The following is a 19,116-nucleotide window of genomic DNA, read 5'->3' on the forward strand; positions in this document are numbered from 1 at the left end:
ACTCCTGGATTATTTAGGAATATAGCTGAGTTCTAAGGACCCTAAGAAGATCAAAATTGTCTCGGAAGGGTATAAGAAGGCTTATACTTATACTTCCCTGGGCCACTAGGGAAGCCCTAGAAAGAAAATTTTTGAGCTAAAATTTTTTTTTGTTTTTTCTTTTATGGGCTGTGCTGTGCAGCATGCGGGATCTTAGTTCCTGACCAGGGATTGAACCCGTGCCCCCTGCAGTGGAAGCATGGAGTCTTAACCCTTAGTTAGACATGGAGTCTTAGTCCCTTGAGCTAAATTTTTAAGGACATGTATGTGACTGGCAATAGATATTGCCTACCAATTATGAAATAAATACGATTTTAGTCAATAATCAAGAATTTACCACCAGTTTACTGAAAAGACTACTAAAAGGGTATATACTTTGGGAAGAAGTAAATTGAATCCAGAAGGGAAGAATGAAATAAAGATGTAATAGTTAAAAAAAAAAAGATAAACATGTGAATAAATCTAAAATTAAAAAAGATGATGCAATGTGATGGGGAGTGACTGAGAGTGGGGGGAGTTTCTTATGATTGGGCAGCCAGTGAAGAACCTTCTGAGGGAGTGACATTTAAATCGAGAGCTGAATGACAAGGAGCCAGCCATGCAAAGATCTGAAAGAAGCATAGCAAACAGAGTGAATAGCTGATAAAAAGGGATTAGGCCTGGCACTTTTGAAGAACAGAAAGAAAACTCCTATTGTGAGAAGTTTATGAGCAAGGTGGTGAGTAGGAGACAGTTTATACTGGTAGTTAGAGGTCAGATTGTATAGGGACTTCCTTCACTGTGTTGAAACAATGGGATCTGCATTTTAGAAAGAGTACAAGGCTGTTCCAGAGAGACTAGATTAGAAGGGGTGAGAGATTAGGCAGGGAGATCAATTAGGAAAACACTTTATGATATTTTGGGTGTAGGGGATGAAGGGAAGAGAAAAATCAAAGATGACTCCTAGTTTTCTAATCTGAGCGACTAGATGGATAGTGGGACCATTTATCAAGGGAAGGCTTGGGATTGAATAGATTTGTAGGGAAAAATCAAGAGTTATGTTTTGAACACGTTTCATCCGAGATGTCCAGTTGATGTTTAAGTGAAGATATCAAGTGGATAAGTTATATGTGAATCATGGGCGAAAGAGATCAGGAGTGGAGATATAAATATGGGAGTCAAAAGAATATATGTAATATTTAAAATCTTGATACCAGATGATGTTCAGCCAGGGGTTAGCCATTAAAGTTTAAAGAACCCTTTAGGCATATGGTTATGAGGGGAAAAAAAAAACCACATCTTTTAGAGATACCTACTGACATTTTTACAAATGAAATGATGCCTGGTATTTGCTTCAAAATAATGGGGGGGGGGCTTCCCTGGTGGCACAGTGGTTGAGAGTCCGCCTGCCGATGCAGGGGACGTGGGTTCGTGCCCCGGTCCGGGAGGATCCCACATGCCGTGGAGCGGCTGGGCCCGTGAGCCATGGCCGCTGAGCCTGCGCGTCCGGAGCCTGTGCTCCGCAACGGGAGAGGCCACGACAGTGAGAGGCCCGTGTACCGCAAAATAAATAAATAAATAAATAAATAATGGGGGGAATGGGATGAGGTACAGATGAAACAAGACTGGCCATAAATTGATAGTTGTTGAAGTGTGGTTTTGGGGTAAGTGGTGGTTCATTTTATGAATCTATCTACTTTTATATATGTTTAGAATTTTCTATCATACAAAGTTTAAAATAAAAAGAGGGGAATTCCCTGGCAGTCCAGTGGTTAGGACTCTGCACTCTCACTGCTGGGGGCCCGGATTCAATCCCTGGTCAGGGAACTAAGATCTCACAAGCCGCGCGGTGTGGCCAAAAATTTAAAAAAAAATTTTTTAAAGGAACTATTTTAAGCTAGTCTCCATTAAAAGTGGTAGAGGCAGAGATGGAGACAAGTAAATAGATTTGGGATTAAAAGGTGCTCCTCCATTAAAAGGTGGTAACAATTCCACGGTCAACATTTTAAACAAGGCACTCAGGAAGAAAGCAAGCCTGAATAACCGGAGGTACATGAGCAAGAGGGTAAGTAAGATTAATCAGGTAGACAGAGGTCACATATATAGGGCCTTCTTCAGTTTGGGGATATGACTGGGTTTATATTTAAGAAAGAGCACTTAGCTGTTCTAAGAATAGAATGCAGGGGGGAAACATTAAGCAAGAATTATCTTAAATTCTGATGTCCTAAGCATAATTTGTAAAGAGGCCAACTGTTATTGCTAGGTACTATGCTAGATGCTTTATAGATATCTATTTAGTCCTCATAATATCTCTATAATGTAGGTATTATCATCACTGTGGTACACATTGGGAAATTTCAGCTCAGAGAGGTTAAGTCAAAAGTCACACAACTACCAGTGGTACAATTAGAATTCAAATTTTTGTCTGTCTGACTCCAGTGCTTGCATTTTTCTCACTATGCAATATTATTCCCCATGCTATGGACACCAAAGAGTTGCAGAGATGGTACGTAAACTAGTGCTTTCAAAAACGATAATGGAGAAATTCCCACCTGGTCACAGACCAGACTAACCACTAAGTTAATTTCTCTTGATCCAGACTAGCCGGATGGAAATGATGCTTATGGATACATTGTTGAGCCAAAGTTTGACTGGTATCCCTGTCACCAATATTTTCCCCTTCCAGTTCATTTTTAATACTGCTGCCAGTAGAGATTTTATTTAAAAAAGAAAATCACACTACTTTCATCCTTAAAAGCTGTTTCTGCTACAAAATCTATAACATAAAGGCCAAACATTTCAATGTAGCAAGCAAGGCTCTTCAGTCTTTCTCAGCAGTTCTCAAACTTTTTTTCCTCTTAAAAATTATTGAGAACTGTAAGGGCTCTTGCTTATGTGGATTATATCTATTGACATTTATTATATTAGAAATTAAAACTGAAAAATTAAAAAATAATTAATTCATTAAAAAATAGTAAACACTTTAAATATTAACCAAAATAATATGTTTTTCAAATCTCTTTAATATCTGGCTTAATAGAAGAGAGCTGAATGCTCATATGTGCCTCTGCATTTGATCTGCTGTGATATGTTGCTTTGGTTAAAGTATATGAAAAAGATCTGGTCTCATCCAGATATGTAGGTGGGAAAGGTAGTATTTATAGTCTTCTAGATAATAGTGGATATTCTTCTTTGGTACTATATCAGAACTTGGCAAGTGGTAGTTTCTTAAAAGTTACTTGCAATATGGAATCTGAAACCATACCAATGAACTTTTTGTACTCAGTTACATTAAATCCCTTGGTCTAACTTGCAGTTTCAATGGATCTTTTTTACTCATGCATAATTCTGTAACATCCTGCACTGGGTCATTTGGAAATAACTGGTTCACTGAGTTATGTGGATCTTCCAAATGTTGACACATTTCATTATACAATTTAAAAAATCTTTTTTGCTAATGCCACTACCAATCTCATCAGAAAAAAATGTTTAAGTATTAGGAAGCTGTCACGGTAGCAGATACAAGTTTGCAAAAGTTCTTATTTTGCTTGAAAGTGTGAATTTTATCATTGACAACAAATACTGTCAGTTGTTTTCCTTGAAGTAATACGCTTACTATGTTCATTAAGAAAATATCTGCCGGGCTTCCCTGGTGGCGCAGTGGTTGAGAGTCCGCCTGACGATGCAGGAGACACGGGTTCGTGCCCCGGTCCGGGAGGATCCCACATGCCGCGAAGCGGCTGGGCCCGTGAGCCATGGCCGCTGAGCCTGCGCGTCCGGAGCCTGTGCTCCGCAACGGGAGAGGCCACAACAGTGAGAGGCCCGCGTGCCGGAAAAAAAAAAAAAAAAAAAAAAAGAAAATATCTGCCAAACACCCAAGTCTATATAACCACAGCTGGTATGCCCCTTGTTCTTTCAAGGTGGTCCATGAAAAAGGTGCTGGTTCAGCTTTGTAATTCAAATTTTGAAACTCAAACTATTTTACAAGAGTTTTTCCTTGAGACAGCCATACTTTGGTATGCAGCGTAAGTACTCCCTGTGTACTTCTCATTTTATCACACAGAATTTTTAAACAGACATATATTCAAGGGTTGAGATTTAATAAAATTTACATCAAGGACGTTCTTAAGTGAAACTGGTGTTTGTTTTTTAAAACTACTAGTACCATGTGGTGCCATGGTTTTGATTTGTGCAGGTATAAGTAGTTTTACCCATTATTGTTTTTGCATCATCAGTGCAAATGTCAACACAGTGAAAAAGACAAATAATGTCTTAGTATTATTATGAAAATGGTGACTTTTACATGGTCACTATTTGACCTTGCATGGGCCACATTTGAAGAACCACTGGTCTATTCATTATCCTTTGCCAGTCACCTGTCCTGCTTCTGTTTGTCATCATCATCTATGACTGTATATATTGTTCCTTTTGCCTACAGTGTCTTCCTCAGCCTGCTGGCAAAATCTTATTTGTCTTTTAAGATCTGGTTTGTATTTCTTCTCTGAGGAGCTGATTTCATGTCTTTTAAGCTGATTTAATCACTCTGTTTTTTACACTCTGTGCCACTCTGAACATACGTTGTTTTAGCATTTATCACGTTGAGGGCAGAGGGGCTAGTATCATTTTCAAGCATCCACTATGTGCCAGACCCTGTGCTAAGTCTTTTACATATTTTCTTATTATATCCTCAATCAATTCTATGTGATAGGTATCATTACAGCCACTGTACACTGAAGGACCAGATAGATAGATGAAGCTGAAGTCAAACCCAAGCCCACTATTTCAGCAGTATGGTAATCTTTTCCCCTATTTATCCCTATGGCACATATACAGCACAGTTAAGATATTCAATTTATGTCACCTGAAAAGGCAAATAAATGAACTTCGTAACAATCTCATCTCATAATGCAAGACTCTACAAAGTCCCTCATCTTTCAGAGCCTAGAGTTTGGCCTTCAGTAGAGTATTTTTCATTCCTTATATACTGTTTAGATTTGGAATCTTCATTTACTTATAGAAAAACTGGCATTTTGATTATATACCATTTAGATTTGGAATCTTCATTTACTTATAGAAAACTGGCATTTTCATTTCTTCCAGCAATGTGTTCCCAGCCGTGGGATGGTAATTTAATGATTACACTGCCATCAAGCTGGAAACATAAATGTTGACATTTGACAGTAATGTTTTTCCTCTCAAAGATGCTTCAAGTAAATACTAATGGTGTATCCAAGTAAATGAAGTAACTGTTGGAAAAGCAAATGGTGTATATTTTTCAACATGAGTATTCAAGTTTTAAAAAGTTAAAAAAAAAACCTATTTGATACTAATACCTCTTTTTCTACTTAGTCTGGGATCTTATGAAATGTGAAAATTCCAGTGTGCCTCTACGAAAAGCTTAATACCTCAAATTTGCTTTACTTAGACTACAGTACATATCTTAAGAATGGTGGGAAGACCAGTGGTTCTCAAAGTGTGGCCCCAGGATTAGCAACAGCATCATCAGCTGGGAAGTTGTTAGAAAGGACCCAACTCAGACCAATTGAATCAAAAACTCTGGGGGCGGGGCCCAGCAATTTGTGTTTTAATAGCCCTCCATTTATTGTGATGCATGGTTAAATTTGACAGCCAATGGGGCAAATGTGCTGCATCATTTGGATAAATGGATGTTACCTATAAAGAACTAATAAATTTTGGAAGATACGATTGGCCCATATACAAGCAAATCTGTGAAAATATAAGCTGTATAGTAAGAGGTCTGCCATACCAAGCACCCAGGCTATCCTCAAGTCTGTACACAGTGGCACGCAGCCAAAGTAGAGAAATCTCATTCCACGGAAGAGAAGCCAAATTATTCCTTGACTCTGCCTTCCAGGATGCGGATAAATACACCACAGCCATACTTAATGAGGAGTAAAGCCATTTATTGATCTGCAAGGACTATCTGCCATTCTATCATAGGTAACTCCAACCATGTGCTGTTTAAATTGCTTCTTTTCTAAATAAAACAGCAACCTGCAATACATGTGTTTTATTACTACTACTTTCAACTACCAATGACAAGCCTATTCTACCCAGAAATATATTCCACTATTCTACTTGCTTTGTTATTACATGGATTTAAGGAAAACAGGAACTTGTTAGCATTTTGACTAGTTGGGGGTATGTAAAAAGCTTATTTTAGTAAAGAATATATATAAAACTTCCTGGCATTTTGCTAGAAAAAGTGAAGGCATTAAGTGTTCATTTTAATTTACACTTTTCTAAAGAAAAGCTGGTGAGAGAATCTGCTCTGGATCAGAGTTTTCTCTCTTTGCTGGGAGGAAGCCAGGCCTGGTAGAGAAGGCTCACTGTAAATCAAGAGGGAGGAAGACTCAGAATCAGATGAATGAATACTCAGGGCATATCTTTGCTAAGAACAGAAAGGACAGGGGATATAAGGAAATCATCCCATTTGTTAATACAATCTTGGATAACAGTTCCTTGTTTTTATTGGCAGTACATTAATTTTGATTAAAATGCAAATGAGAAAGAAAAAACTTAGGCTTCCTAAACATAAATGTTTATGTGAATGATTACAAGTGAAAATATAAAAATTTTGTTTGATTTTATGTTCATTAACAATGCGGCATTATAGGAAGAATACCAGTTTTACAGTGAGACAGATCAAGATTTGAATTCTCCCTCTGAAAATTACTAACTGTGTGAATCTGGCCAATTCTAATTTCTCTAATTTTCAGTTTGTAAGGCTGTTACAAGGATTTGAGATAAATATTTGGGATGTGCCTTATACAGGCTAGGTGATCAATAAACAGTTATTCAAGTATTAAAGAAAACTGATGCTTAGAGAACTGGTGTGGGTGTACAATTTGCCTAGTTGGATTGAGAATTATATCACTGGGTCTCGATCTCAGTAACCAACTTCTCTTATTTCACCTACATGTTAAAAAACTATAAACTGCTTGCCCTTTCCCCCACCTTTCCACAACACATGAAATAAGGACAGAAAGAGACAGAAATAAAAAAACAAATATTCCCTTTAAAAAATAATGGAGATAGAGATAACACCTTGGTGAAAGCCCCCCCCAAAAAAAATGCTTAAGAGTTTGATTTCATTTATAGTGAAGGAAAGCATAGTATCACCATTTATTCATTTGATCCTGTTTCTTCCTCACACTATCACAGCAGTTCAAAGCAACAAATTATTTATTGCTCTTAAAGTATTATGGATTTGCTTTTCTTTTAAAGCCCCTCTGCATTTACCAGAATGCAGCAGGCTACTTTAGCTAAAGATCCAGGGCCATAAGACTTGTTCAGTCTAATAAGATCACTTTAATAATATTCTAAGCTTGAAATGCAGTTGAAAAGATAGATGATGGTCGCTGAGTGCTACTTACAAACAAAAATGGCTCTCAAACAATCTTAAAGATGCAAAAAACTTAGCAACTGAAAATGTGTTTAAAAAAAATCCCACATTCTGCCAGGATATTTTACATACCTGAGAAGTTTCTTAGGAATCTGTGATGGAGAAGAATGACTCCTTTTCTTCTTCTCTGAGTCCCCATTCTCTGCTCTACCCTTCTCTGTGACTGCTGATTGCTCTGCCCTGGCTTTGCCCTGATCCACACTGAGCTGGCCTTGGGCAGGGTCACACCTGTACATGAAGACGATGGCTGGCTTCTCGCTGGACTCTCCTTTTGCCTCTGTGAACCAGTGATGGCGCTGAACTGGAGGAGGGGGCAGCATGTGGATGACTGTGCCATCCAGGCCCACCAGTTTCCCTTTCTCTCGGTCTTTCTCTTTGTCGTCCTCTTCATCTGTTTTCCGACGGCGGAAGAAACTTTTAAATGATATCCAGCGTTTAGGTTTTGCATCAGCTGCCCGCCTGCTGCCTTCAGAGTGCAAAACTGATTCAGCTTCCGTTGACCTGGTAGGGCTAGTTGGCTTGGTCCAGTTGGTGAAATGCCTCTGCAAAAGGTTACTTGCATGGTAAGGGGAGGAAGTCGAGCGTGGTGGGGGAAAGGGGGGTGGTGGCTCACTTTGGGGGTTAGTCACTAATTTGGAGGGAGGGGTGGTGACTGGCTTTGTGAGTGGATCTTTCTGTACTTTGGTGGTAGGACTTTCTGTGGTCTGAGGTGCTTCAGCCTCACCACTGGGCTGGGATGTGAAGAGAGACTTGGGCCGGACTGGTGTACTCTTAGGTGTAGTCTTAGCAGCACTGGCATCGGGAGGAATGGCATAAAGCTCTTCCACACTGCAGGCTTTAGGGCCAGACTGGGGCATTTCTGGAGGAGACTGTGGGGGCTGGATAGAAGCCACAATCTGAGAAAGCACAGTGCTTGCCTTCTCCCTGGTGCTGCTGCTGCTCACAATCTGAGACTCCTGAGTGCTTTCTGTTTTGGCCACAGGTTCTTGAGTGGTTCTCTGGAGCTTTGTTGGGGAGCTGTGGCTGGAACTGTAGCTCCTCTGTGGTGAGGACTGACCTCTGTTAAGACAGCTGTTAAACTCCTGAACCTTCTGAGCCACTGAACCCCTTTTACGCTCTGTGCTGTTTAAAAACCCTTTAGCTTGGGGACATTCAGTGGGTTTGCTAGTGGTGTTATCAGACACTTTGCTTTCAGTTTCTATTTCTTCATAAGTATGGCTTATTACACTTGTGGTTTTTTCCTTCACTGAAAGTTCTCCACTTGTTCCGAGAAAACTTTTGTAAATGGCTAGATTGTCATAGGCATTTGGATTGATCACAATGGGAACTTTGATAGCATTTTTGGAACTCCGAGCATAAGTTGGCTCATCATGAATGATAATTGGAAAAGGTGGCATACCGGCATTGTTATAACTATTAAATTTTATTTCAGACAAATTAGGTGACTTAACAGGGATGGTTTTGGAGGAAATGTTTGTAGCTGTGGGTGAAGTAGGTGCTGATTTGTGACAGTTTTTCCTTGGAGGGACATTTGGTCCAGTCCCACCGCTAATTAATTCCACCTTAGGTATCTTTTGTCGTGGACTGGTACTGGAAGTCCATACTTCCTGGTAGCGGATTGCACTGGATTTTTGGAAATGGGCACTTATTTGTCCTGATGCCAGTGCGGGTGATGTCACTGGAGAGTTTGGAGTAGAAGATGAGCTTTTTGTCTTGGGACTGTTAATAGGGCCCTCGAGGTGCTCACTGGCCATGGCTGCTGACACATCCACGACAGTATATGGCTTGCACAAAGGCTGTTCCAGATTCACAACTCGGTAGGGCTTTGCTTGCTCTTCTACAGGAACGAGGTTTATTGTTACTGCTTGCCCAGTAATATCTGTAGGGGCTTTACTTTCTTGCTTCTCAGTTTGTACGGCAATCTTGCCATCCTTCTCTTCTAATCGGAGAGCAAGGACTGCTTTGTGCGTCTCTGGAACTTTTATTGAGCTTTTGGATGCTTGCGATGAGTCCTTCTCCTGATTATTACCAGAGAGGCTTTCATAGTTGGGCTCACTTTCCTTCATGTCCTTAGAATCTCCCGGGTTACCAGGAGCTATTCCCACATTACAAATCTTCTGGGATAAACTACTGGCTGTCTCAGAACGTGATTCTTCTGTTAAAGAGGAATCTGGGGATGTGGAGTCAGATGACACCATGCTCTGAATGCTTCCTGGTCCATAGGAGACCACAGAATTCTCTTCATAACCATTCAGGATTTCATCATAACTGTCATCATAGTCTACAGCACAGATTCTTTGCAGAGATTTATTTCGCAGGGGGACAGTATTCCATTTTTTGTCCACAAAGAATCGAACAGGAGACAAAGTGTTTGCCCTAAAGTTGGCAAAGCGAGGTTGCCCTCTCATGCGAATCTCCATGGCCAGCAGTTCTTCATCACTCTCATCCCAGCTCTCATGCTCCTCCTCCATGTTACTCAAAAGCACATCTTCCTCACTCTCTTCGCCACTAGAAAACTCTGGGTAACAGAATCGACCCCCTTCATTACTGATCACTTCTGTGCTCCCACTCAGAATAACATGCTTGCCCTGAGTATCCTTTATTCCGCCCATCATGCAACTTGGTGGAAGCTTTCTTTCCAGTGATCGTTTATAGCAATCATTTATTCTTCCTAAGAATGTTTCTCTGGAGTTTGTTTCATTTCCTTTTATTTGAGGGGTGGTATCCAAGCCTGCTATCTCCTTTAACACCTCAGTTAGTCCACTATTGTTATTTGATATCTTCTTTGCACTATCATTATTCCCATAAGGCTTAGGAACAGGGCTAAATCCTTCAATATCATCTTCATTATTATTATTAAGTGGTTTCTGATTCAAGGCCATCCTGTTTCGGTTCCATCCTATGATGACAGGTTTGTTCTCACAGTGTTCTTGGATACTAAGCTCACCACACATACTTTGCCCATCTGCCACCATCATAGTGGGCTTCACAGCTATAGTGGGTTTTTTAGCCACAGGAGGCCGGAAATTTCCGGTGTTCCTGATTCGGTGGTTGTTACTGTGATTGGCATTAGTTTTATTGCCATGGGTGATGGGTGCCTTCTCAGGGTCTGGGGGGAGCTGATGTAAGCTTTTAGGTTTAAAGCAGTTCTTGCATTCACCAGGTTTCCAAACGTGTTCAGTAAAGGTATTACAAGCAGACATTTTTAAAAATAGAACTTCACAGACAATGCTTTCCTTTCAGTGCATGGCAAAACTTTCATCTGTTAGTTTTCACCTCCCCTATGTTTCATAGCAGCTCTTGTAAGTGTGATCAATCTGTTGGGGGAAGGGGGAGAGAAGAAGAAAATCTGAATGGAAAAGGTACTATGAGGCTTATCATGATGAATGATTTGAAAATACTGGCTCCAACTATTCCTTAAATTAGAAGATTGAGAGATAAACTAATGTGGGCACTTTATGAACTCTCTTTAGCTAATCAGCAGTTTTGGAATGTTAGATTTTTAACCATAATTTTATGTACTCTCATTGAACCAAGTATAACATTTCATTTGATGTCTCTGTGACAATGATACTGTGAGCTTCCCCTCCCAGAAATTCTTTGGAACCGTTCTTTCTGTTATCCTCCAACCTGAAGCTTCTTGGTCCATTGTGGGTTCCTCTTCTTCTGCCCACCCTTTATATTTGGATATCTCATAGACTCCTCAAACACAATGCATTCAGGACTAATCTTCTGTCCACCTCTTTTCTCAACTCTAAGGATCTTTTGTACTCTAAGCAGCCCTCCTCTACCCTCCAGGCCACCTTCTTCCTCTGTCTTTATCCTAGTTCAGTTACTGTCACTATCATCCACCTAGATAGCTAAGCTTCAAACTTCAGACCATTCTTGACACCCCTCCCCTCACTTCTAACTCCACATCCTAAATCCTTTTGTAAATTAGTCTTGCCAATTTTTTTTATTTTTAAAAAATATTTATTTATTTACTTGTTTTGGCTGCGCCACGTCTTTGTTGTGGCATGTGGGTTCTTTTTTTAGTTGCGGTGTGCAGACTTCTTAGTTGCGGCATCTGGTTCCCCAACCAGGGATCAAACCTGGGTCCCATGCATTGGGAACAGAGTCTTAACCACTGGACCACCAGGGAAGTCCCTAGTCTTGCCAATTTTATCTATTACATTTCACTGGAACTCCTTTCCATTACCAGACACTGCTAGTACTTCAGATGCCCACCATCTTTTGCCTAGATTCCTGCAATAGGTTGTTAACTGACCTCCATGCCTGTAGTCTCACCCCTTACCAATCCAACCTCTCTACCCTTGCTACTCAAATTATGGTCCTCAGACAAGCAGTATCAGCCTCATCTTGAAGCTTGTTAGAAATGTAGTATCTTAGACTTGCAGTTTATCCTCAAGATCCTTAAAGAATCTGAAAAAGAATGACTATATGTATATGTATAACTGAATCACTTTGCTGTACACCTGAAACTAACACAACATTGTAAATCAACTATACTCCAATAAAAATTTTAAAAAAAGAAAAAAGAAAAAAAGAAATGTAGTATCTTAGGTCCAATCCCAGACCTACTGGATCAGAATTTGCATTTTAATGAATTCTCAGGTTGACCCCATTGTTCTGTACTACTATCAGATTTTCCTTTCTAAAATGCTAATATGATCAGCTTATTACCTAGCTTAACTATTCTGTGGTTCAGTATTACCTAACGCATTGGCTCCCAAATGTCAGATAGGGGTTGCTAGATAGGTAAGAACCACCTGGGGAAACACCCAAGTCAATCTCTAAGGGAAGAGTCCAGGAATCTGATTTTTACTATAGGTAATTCTATGTGCATTGAGGTAATGGAACCTCTGAGTTACAGGATGGAATACAATCCCCTTAGGTTTGCATGATATAGTCCTTGCCTCCCTTCTAGCCTTATGTCTTAAAAATCAACTAGTCTTATCATACTCTAAATGCCGCTGGGCCACTCATTTCACCTGGGTACCATCGAAGCCACTTGGACATACCTCCATGAACAAGCACTTTCATTTTTAATTGTCTGTTTTCTCACTAGTTTTTGAGCTTCTTTAAGCCTGGGCTATATCTTATTCATCTCTGTATGTCTAGCATAAGGAGCTGGATAAACACTGGTTGATTAAATGTGCTGGTTTTGAGGCTTATCTTTAAAAAATAATCTCGTGGCTCTCTCTCTCTCTCTCTCTCTCTCTCTCTCTCTCATCTCTCTCTTAGGCACATAGCTATAGACCTTCCCACAGAACACTACTACAGTCTTACATTTCCACTTTGGATATTATCATAAAGCTGGCAGTAGGCATGTACATGTAAGAACTATTTTAATAGCTGAAAAGTTGCTACACCCCTTGTAAACAACACTCATAGAGCACTTTGCCTCAGTGGATGAAGTGCAGACAAAGATCAAAGAATTCCACACAGAGAGCCCAATGACTCGGCCAAAATCTAAGTTCACTCTTTGCTGGAGACCACTGAATGGCTTTTTTCAATAAAGTAAAAATATATTTTTCAAGTGTCTGTTTGAAAATATTTATTTGCTCTTTCAGATATTCTAAAAGCTATATCCCTTAGTTGATAAAACCATTTCCTGCTAGTCTGAGACTGAAACATTTTGAGCAAGGAGAAGAATGGCATAAAATTAGGCTGAAAAAGAGAGCAGGGTCCAGATCATGTGGGGCCTTTTATAAGCTTTTAAAGATTATGGAGTTTATCCTAAGAACAGCAGGAACCCACCAAAGGGTTTTAAACAGGGGAAACAAGATGATATAACCAGCATTTAAAAAGACAGCCCTGACCAAAAAACATGAAATACTTAGGTATAAGTCTAACAAAACATATGCAAAATCTAAAATCTATATGCGGAAAACTATAAAAGAGTGAAGATATCAAAGAACTAAATAGAGAAATATTATCAAGTTCTCTCCATGTTGTTAAGATGTCAATTCTCCCCAAGCTGCTCTGCAGCTTCAATGTAATTCTAACCAAAATCCGAGTAGGATTTTCTGTAGAAATCAACAAGCTGATTCTAAAATGTATATGGAAAGGCAAAGAAACTAAAATAGCCAGAAACAATTTCAAAAAAGAACAAAGTTGGAGGACTCATATTACCTGATTTCAAGACTTTTTAGCTACAGTAATCCTGATAATGTGGTATTGGCAAAAGGATAGAAACATAGATGGGGGAAATGGGATACACAAACTACAACCTATAGGCCAAATCTAGCCTGTTGCCTGTTTTCATATGTCCCTAAGCTAAAGATGTTTTTTAAATGGTTGAAAAAACATTTTTTTAAATATTTTGTGACAAGTGAAAATTATATGAAACTCAGATTTCAGTGTCCATAAATAAAGCTTTATTGGAACATAGCCAGGCTCATTTGTTTGCATATTGTCTCTGGTGGCTTTTGTGCTACAATGGAGAGCTGAGTAGTTATGACAAACTATGTGGCACTCTCATCACTTTGCAGTGCTTTTCAGCACTCTACGCATTGCAGCGTTTCCACTGCTACATGAATCACATGTGTGAAAAGATATTTTCTTTTTTTAAATAAATTAATTTTTTTATTTTTGGCTGCGTTGGGTCTTCACTGCTGTGCACGGGCTTTCTCTAGTTTTGGCAAGCAGGGGCTACTCTTCGTTGCGGTGCGTGGGCTTCTCATTGCAGTGGCCTCTCTTGTTGCGGAGCACGGGTTCTATGCACGTGGGCTTCAGTAGTTGTGGTGCACAGGGTCAGTAGTTGTGGCTCGTGGGCTTAGTTGCTCCGTGGCATGTGGGATCTTCCTGGACCAGGGATCGAACCCATGTCCCCTGCATTCAGGTGGATTCTTAACCACTGAGCCACCAGGAAAGTCCCGAAAAGACATTTTCAAAGATAAAAATATGTGAAATTTCATTACAGATATGCATCAATAGATGAACATTTGTAATCAGTTTTGATGACAGGAAGCACTAACTTTGAACCTGAATTAAGCAAAATTAATCATTGGTGATCTTAGCACAAACTATCTCTGTCCCCAAAAAAGAATTCCATTCTTCTTATTAAGTAGAGCTGTGTTACAAAAAACTAAATTCAATTTTTATATTTTGAATTTTGTCTAAAAAATTCATGGAAATTTATTTTCTTTCTTGTTATATAAGTACCTATATAATACCTTGGTTTTTGCTTTTTGGCCTGCAAAACCTAAAATGTTTATGATTTGGTTCTTTAAAGAAAAAGGTTGCTGATGCCGGATATAGATCAGAATAGACACAGAACAGAATAGAGACCAGAAATAGAGCCACACAAATATAGTTAACTGATTTTTGATAAAAGTGAAAAGGATACTCTTCAACAAATGTGCTAGAAAAACTGGATATCCATAGGCAAAAAAAATGAACCTTGATCCATACATCACACCCCATACACAAAAATGAACTCAAAAGGGATCACAGATCTAAGTACAAAATGTAAAGCTACAAAACTTTTAGAAGAAAACATAGAAGAAAATCTTTGCAACCCTGGGATAGGGAGACTTCTTAGATACAACACCAAAAGCATGATCCATAAAAGAAAAAACAGATAATTTGGTCTTCATCAAAATTAAAAAACTTTGTTCTTGTATATGTATAACTGATTCACTTTGTTATAAAGCAGAAACTAACACACCATTGTAAAGCAATTATACTCCAATAAAGATGTTAAAAAAATAATTAAATTCACAGCTATTGACTTTTTTCCTCCTGTATTTTTCTTCCCTCTTATACAAGAAATAAAGTATACTGATATATTAAACAAACAAACAAAAAAAACCTTTGTTCTGACAAAGGTACTGATGGTAAGAGAAGGAAAAGACAAGCCACAGATGAGAAATTTTTTGCAAAATACATATCTGACAAAGAACTCTGTATCCAGAATATACAAAGAACTTTCAAAATTCAACAAAACAAATCCGATAAAAATAAATAGGCAAAAGATTTGAGCAGATATTCTACCAAAGGTAAATGGATTGTATATAAACACCAGAATATCATTAGTCATACGGAAATACAAATTAAAACTACAGTGAGTACCACCATACATCTATCAGAATGATTAAAATAAATTAAAACAAAACCAGGGCCTCCCTGGTGGCGCAAGTGGTTGAGAGTCCGCCTGCCGATGCAGGGGATACGGGTTCGTGCCCCGGTCTGGGAGGATCCCATATGCCGCGGAGCGGCTGGGCCCGTGAGCCATGGCCGCTGAGCCTGCGCGTCCGGAGCCTGCGTTTCCGGAGCCTGTGCTCCGCAACGGGGGAGGCCACAACAGTGAGAGGCCCGCATACCGCAAAAAAAAAAAAAAAAAAAAAAAAAAAAAAAAAAACCAAAAACTGGGGCTAGGGAGGATGTGGAGCAAATGAGATTCCCAAATAGTGCTGGTGGGAATGCTAATGGTTCAGCCACTTTAGAAAACAGTTTGGCAGTTTCTTATGAAGTTAAACATAAACTTTCCATGTAACCCAGCGATCACATTCCTAGGTATGAAAAATTGTGTTTACACTAAACACTGAACACAAAGGTTGATAGGCAAAAACTGGAAACAATCCAAATGTTGTGTGGTGGTGGTTATACGCCTGCATGCATTTGTCAAAACTCATAGAATTGTACAGTTAAAAAAAAGGTGTTTTACTGTATATAAATCAAACCTCAATAAATCTGAGTTAAAAAAATAAAAGGCAGTTCTGGTTGCTCTATAGAGAATGCACTGGTGGGGAGAACAGTACAGGAGGCCAGGAGACTGTTTAAAGGGCTGTGGTGGACAAAATGAGATATGATAAGGATCTAGATTAGGATGTAGCTTCAGGGAAGGCAGATACAGGTATATGCATGAAACACTGGATTTTGGATCTTGAGGTTTTGGGTTTATGTATTCAAATGATTTGTGGGGCCATTTATTGAGACAGACAATATTGGAGGATGTGTAACTTTTGGAGGGAAGATTGTGAGTCCATATTTTGTTAGCCTGCATACTATACAGCAAGTAGCTGAATTTAGAAGTTTGGAACACAGAAGGGAATTCTGCTGTTCTTGTCTGTTTGGGAACTACTAGTATAGGAATCTCTAGGCCAAAAGGAAATTAGAGTGAGCTGGGGAGGTAGCCTTGGTGGGTGAACCAGGGAGAAGAGGATAGCCCCCAAAGAAAACTCAAAAATAACAGCCTTAAGTGTGAGATACAGAAGCCAGATGAGATTTCATTGTAGGGGGGGAGGGGCTGGGGAGGGAGCAGAAGACAGCTACTTCAAATGCTGCTGAGAGGTAACAGAGAATGAGGACTTAAATGTGCCCACTGGACTTGGCAATGTGAGCTCACTGGTGATCTCAGCACAGAGTATTTTGGTGCGGTGGTGGGGATGGAAAGCAGACTGCAGTGAGTTGAAGAGGGAAGAGATAGAGTAATTTTAGATAACTTTTTGGAAAAGTTTAAGTGGGAGGTGGAAGAAAGAACAAGCTGGGAGTATGGAGGAGGGGGTCTAGAAAGGATTTCCTTATTTTAAGATGGTAGAGACTAGATCATGTTGACTACAAATACTGGAAAAAGACACAGGGGAGTGCGAGAGGCTGAAAAGACAGAAAAAAAAGCAGTAGATAATTACAAACCTTAGAATGTTAAAACTGAGCAGGCCCCTAGTTCAATTCTTCTGTTTTATGGACAAGGGAAACTGAAGCCCAGAATAGGCCACACAAGTGAATGAGAAAGACTGAGAACAGCAACTCAAGGCTATAGTTACCTACAATATGCTTTGTTTTTAAATTACTTTTTTTGTTGTTATATAAGATATTTTTTCTTTTCTTATGTATGCTCACTGTGAAAACTCAGAAAAGCATAAAGAAAATGAAATCATGCATAATCCTGTTATTCTGAAGTAACTTCTATTAGCAGTTTGAGGAAGTTCCTGTCAGTCACCAAGAATCTTAAAAAAAAAAAAAAATTCCTGTCTATGTGGTACTGACGACAAAGAATACGGCGTCCTGGCCTAACATCTTGTCAACCAAGTTAAACCCACTGATGATAAGAGAGGGACTAAATTTTCTCTTTATAAGTAGTACAGCATATTCTCTTTTTCCAAGACTGGTAGATAAATAGTAAAAATAATTCTCCACTTTGAGTGCAAGTAAATTAATTCAGTCAAGAGATGCTGTTGAATTGATAAGCAGCTATCACATTACCAACAGGACAGACAAATAAGATTCACAGGGAACACAATTAGCTTACTTCAGTGCTGTGTGCAGTAGAAAGCTATCAATAAAACTGAGACCTTGGATTTGACATTCTTTTATAAGTTCTGTGTACATCTGTATTCATGCTGTTATAAAACCAAGAGATGAACCATGCAAACAGCTTTAGCAAGCACCAGATGGGGCTGCTGTCTAAGCCACAAAGCCTTAACTACGAGGGTTTCATTTTTCAATACTAATTATGTTTGGAGACAAAGATGTGCCCTTAAAGATACTGTCAAAACTATTTTAACTTATAACAGGCTCTTAGAAAGAGAAGCTATACCAGTTGTAGCTCTGTCCAAAGAGCAATCCTTGGGCCTTACTGTCTTTGTAAAATGACTTCAATGGCAATCAATAACTAGCAGCTTTGCCTGCTCAACAATGACACCTTCAAAATAGGAAACTCTGGCCACCAAAGTTATGCTTGAGAAATAAAAAATGTGCCTCCTGAGGCACTTAAGCAAGGATTTTTGACAGTCTACCCTGGTGTCTTCTATTTGTTTGCCAAAAGAGGGCTGCTATGGAGCATCAAAATGGAATGTTTGATAAGAAAAAACTCATTTGCCTCCACATTCCTTATAATCTCAAAGCAAATCCTGCAGATGAAATGGTCGATGGGAGAGTTTAATGGCTGAAGCTGCCCGGAGGAGCTAGCTAGGATTCCATGATCTAAAATCTGATTTCATATTTGACAGTTTTCAAGGCCAAAGCCCTTTGGGCTATAGATGAAGCTATTCAAGAGTAGCCTAATTTCACTTCAGTCGTGACAGCTTTTTAAGAATCTATTACTGTTTTTTACTCTCTATTGCTATATGGACAATGACATAATTAGTTTGCTTCTAGTCTAACAGTTTCAGGCAGATTTGATACAAAACAACCAAATCCACACAGGATTTCAATCTTGAATAGACAGGCCCACAGAAAGAGCTGGAGCTCCTCAAGCTAGATGCAATTTTCAAGTCAGTGAAGGAGGTGAGAGTGGGTAGGTGGTATATTAAATACCATATATGGAGCATTTCCTAAAGGCACCCAAGGAGAATCTGTTAATAAATGAGGATGGGGAATGGACTGCTCAGTTCCTTCCCCAATCCTGTGACTCCCAGAGTCCATTATCTCTCTTCATAAAATGTGTCACATCACCAAAGAGGCAGAATCAAGAATCCTCACTGTTGTACATGGGCTTTTAAGGATACTCTTCACTGAGAAACTATCGCCTATATGTCATCCGACACATTATTGTAGTCCATCTCCAGGCTACTAAAGTAAAATTTACAAGCCAAGGTTCTCATTAGGCTTCTGTAATGGAGGAAGTAGGTCACTTAAATAAAAAAAAGGAAAGGAAAATGTGACAAGTACCCCCATGTCACTGTTTCCAACCTTTCCTCCTTCCACAGAGAAAAATGCTGACCCAA

The 19,116-nt window shown here is 39.3% G+C and overlaps 1 protein-coding gene across 10 annotated transcripts in view; it reads right to left on the reverse strand.

Annotated features, from left to right (window-relative positions):
- Positions 1-19,116, reverse strand: part of PEAK1 (pseudopodium enriched atypical kinase 1) — a 304,440-nt gene that overhangs the window by 49,730 nt on the left and 235,594 nt on the right. For all 10 annotated transcript variants that reach the window (XM_060096958.1, XM_060096965.1, XM_060096962.1 and 7 more), the window contains one exon: positions 7,517-10,761. In XM_060096958.1, coding sequence (XP_059952941.1) covers positions 7,517-10,647 — 3,131 coding nt within the window. In that variant the 5' untranslated portion in view covers positions 10,648-10,761. The remainder of the gene's footprint in view (positions 1-7,516; positions 10,762-19,116) is intronic.

Source organism: Mesoplodon densirostris, chromosome 4, assembly GCF_025265405.1.
Source record: "Mesoplodon densirostris isolate mMesDen1 chromosome 4, mMesDen1 primary haplotype, whole genome shotgun sequence".
NCBI lineage: Eukaryota > Metazoa > Chordata > Mammalia > Artiodactyla > Ziphiidae > Mesoplodon > Mesoplodon densirostris.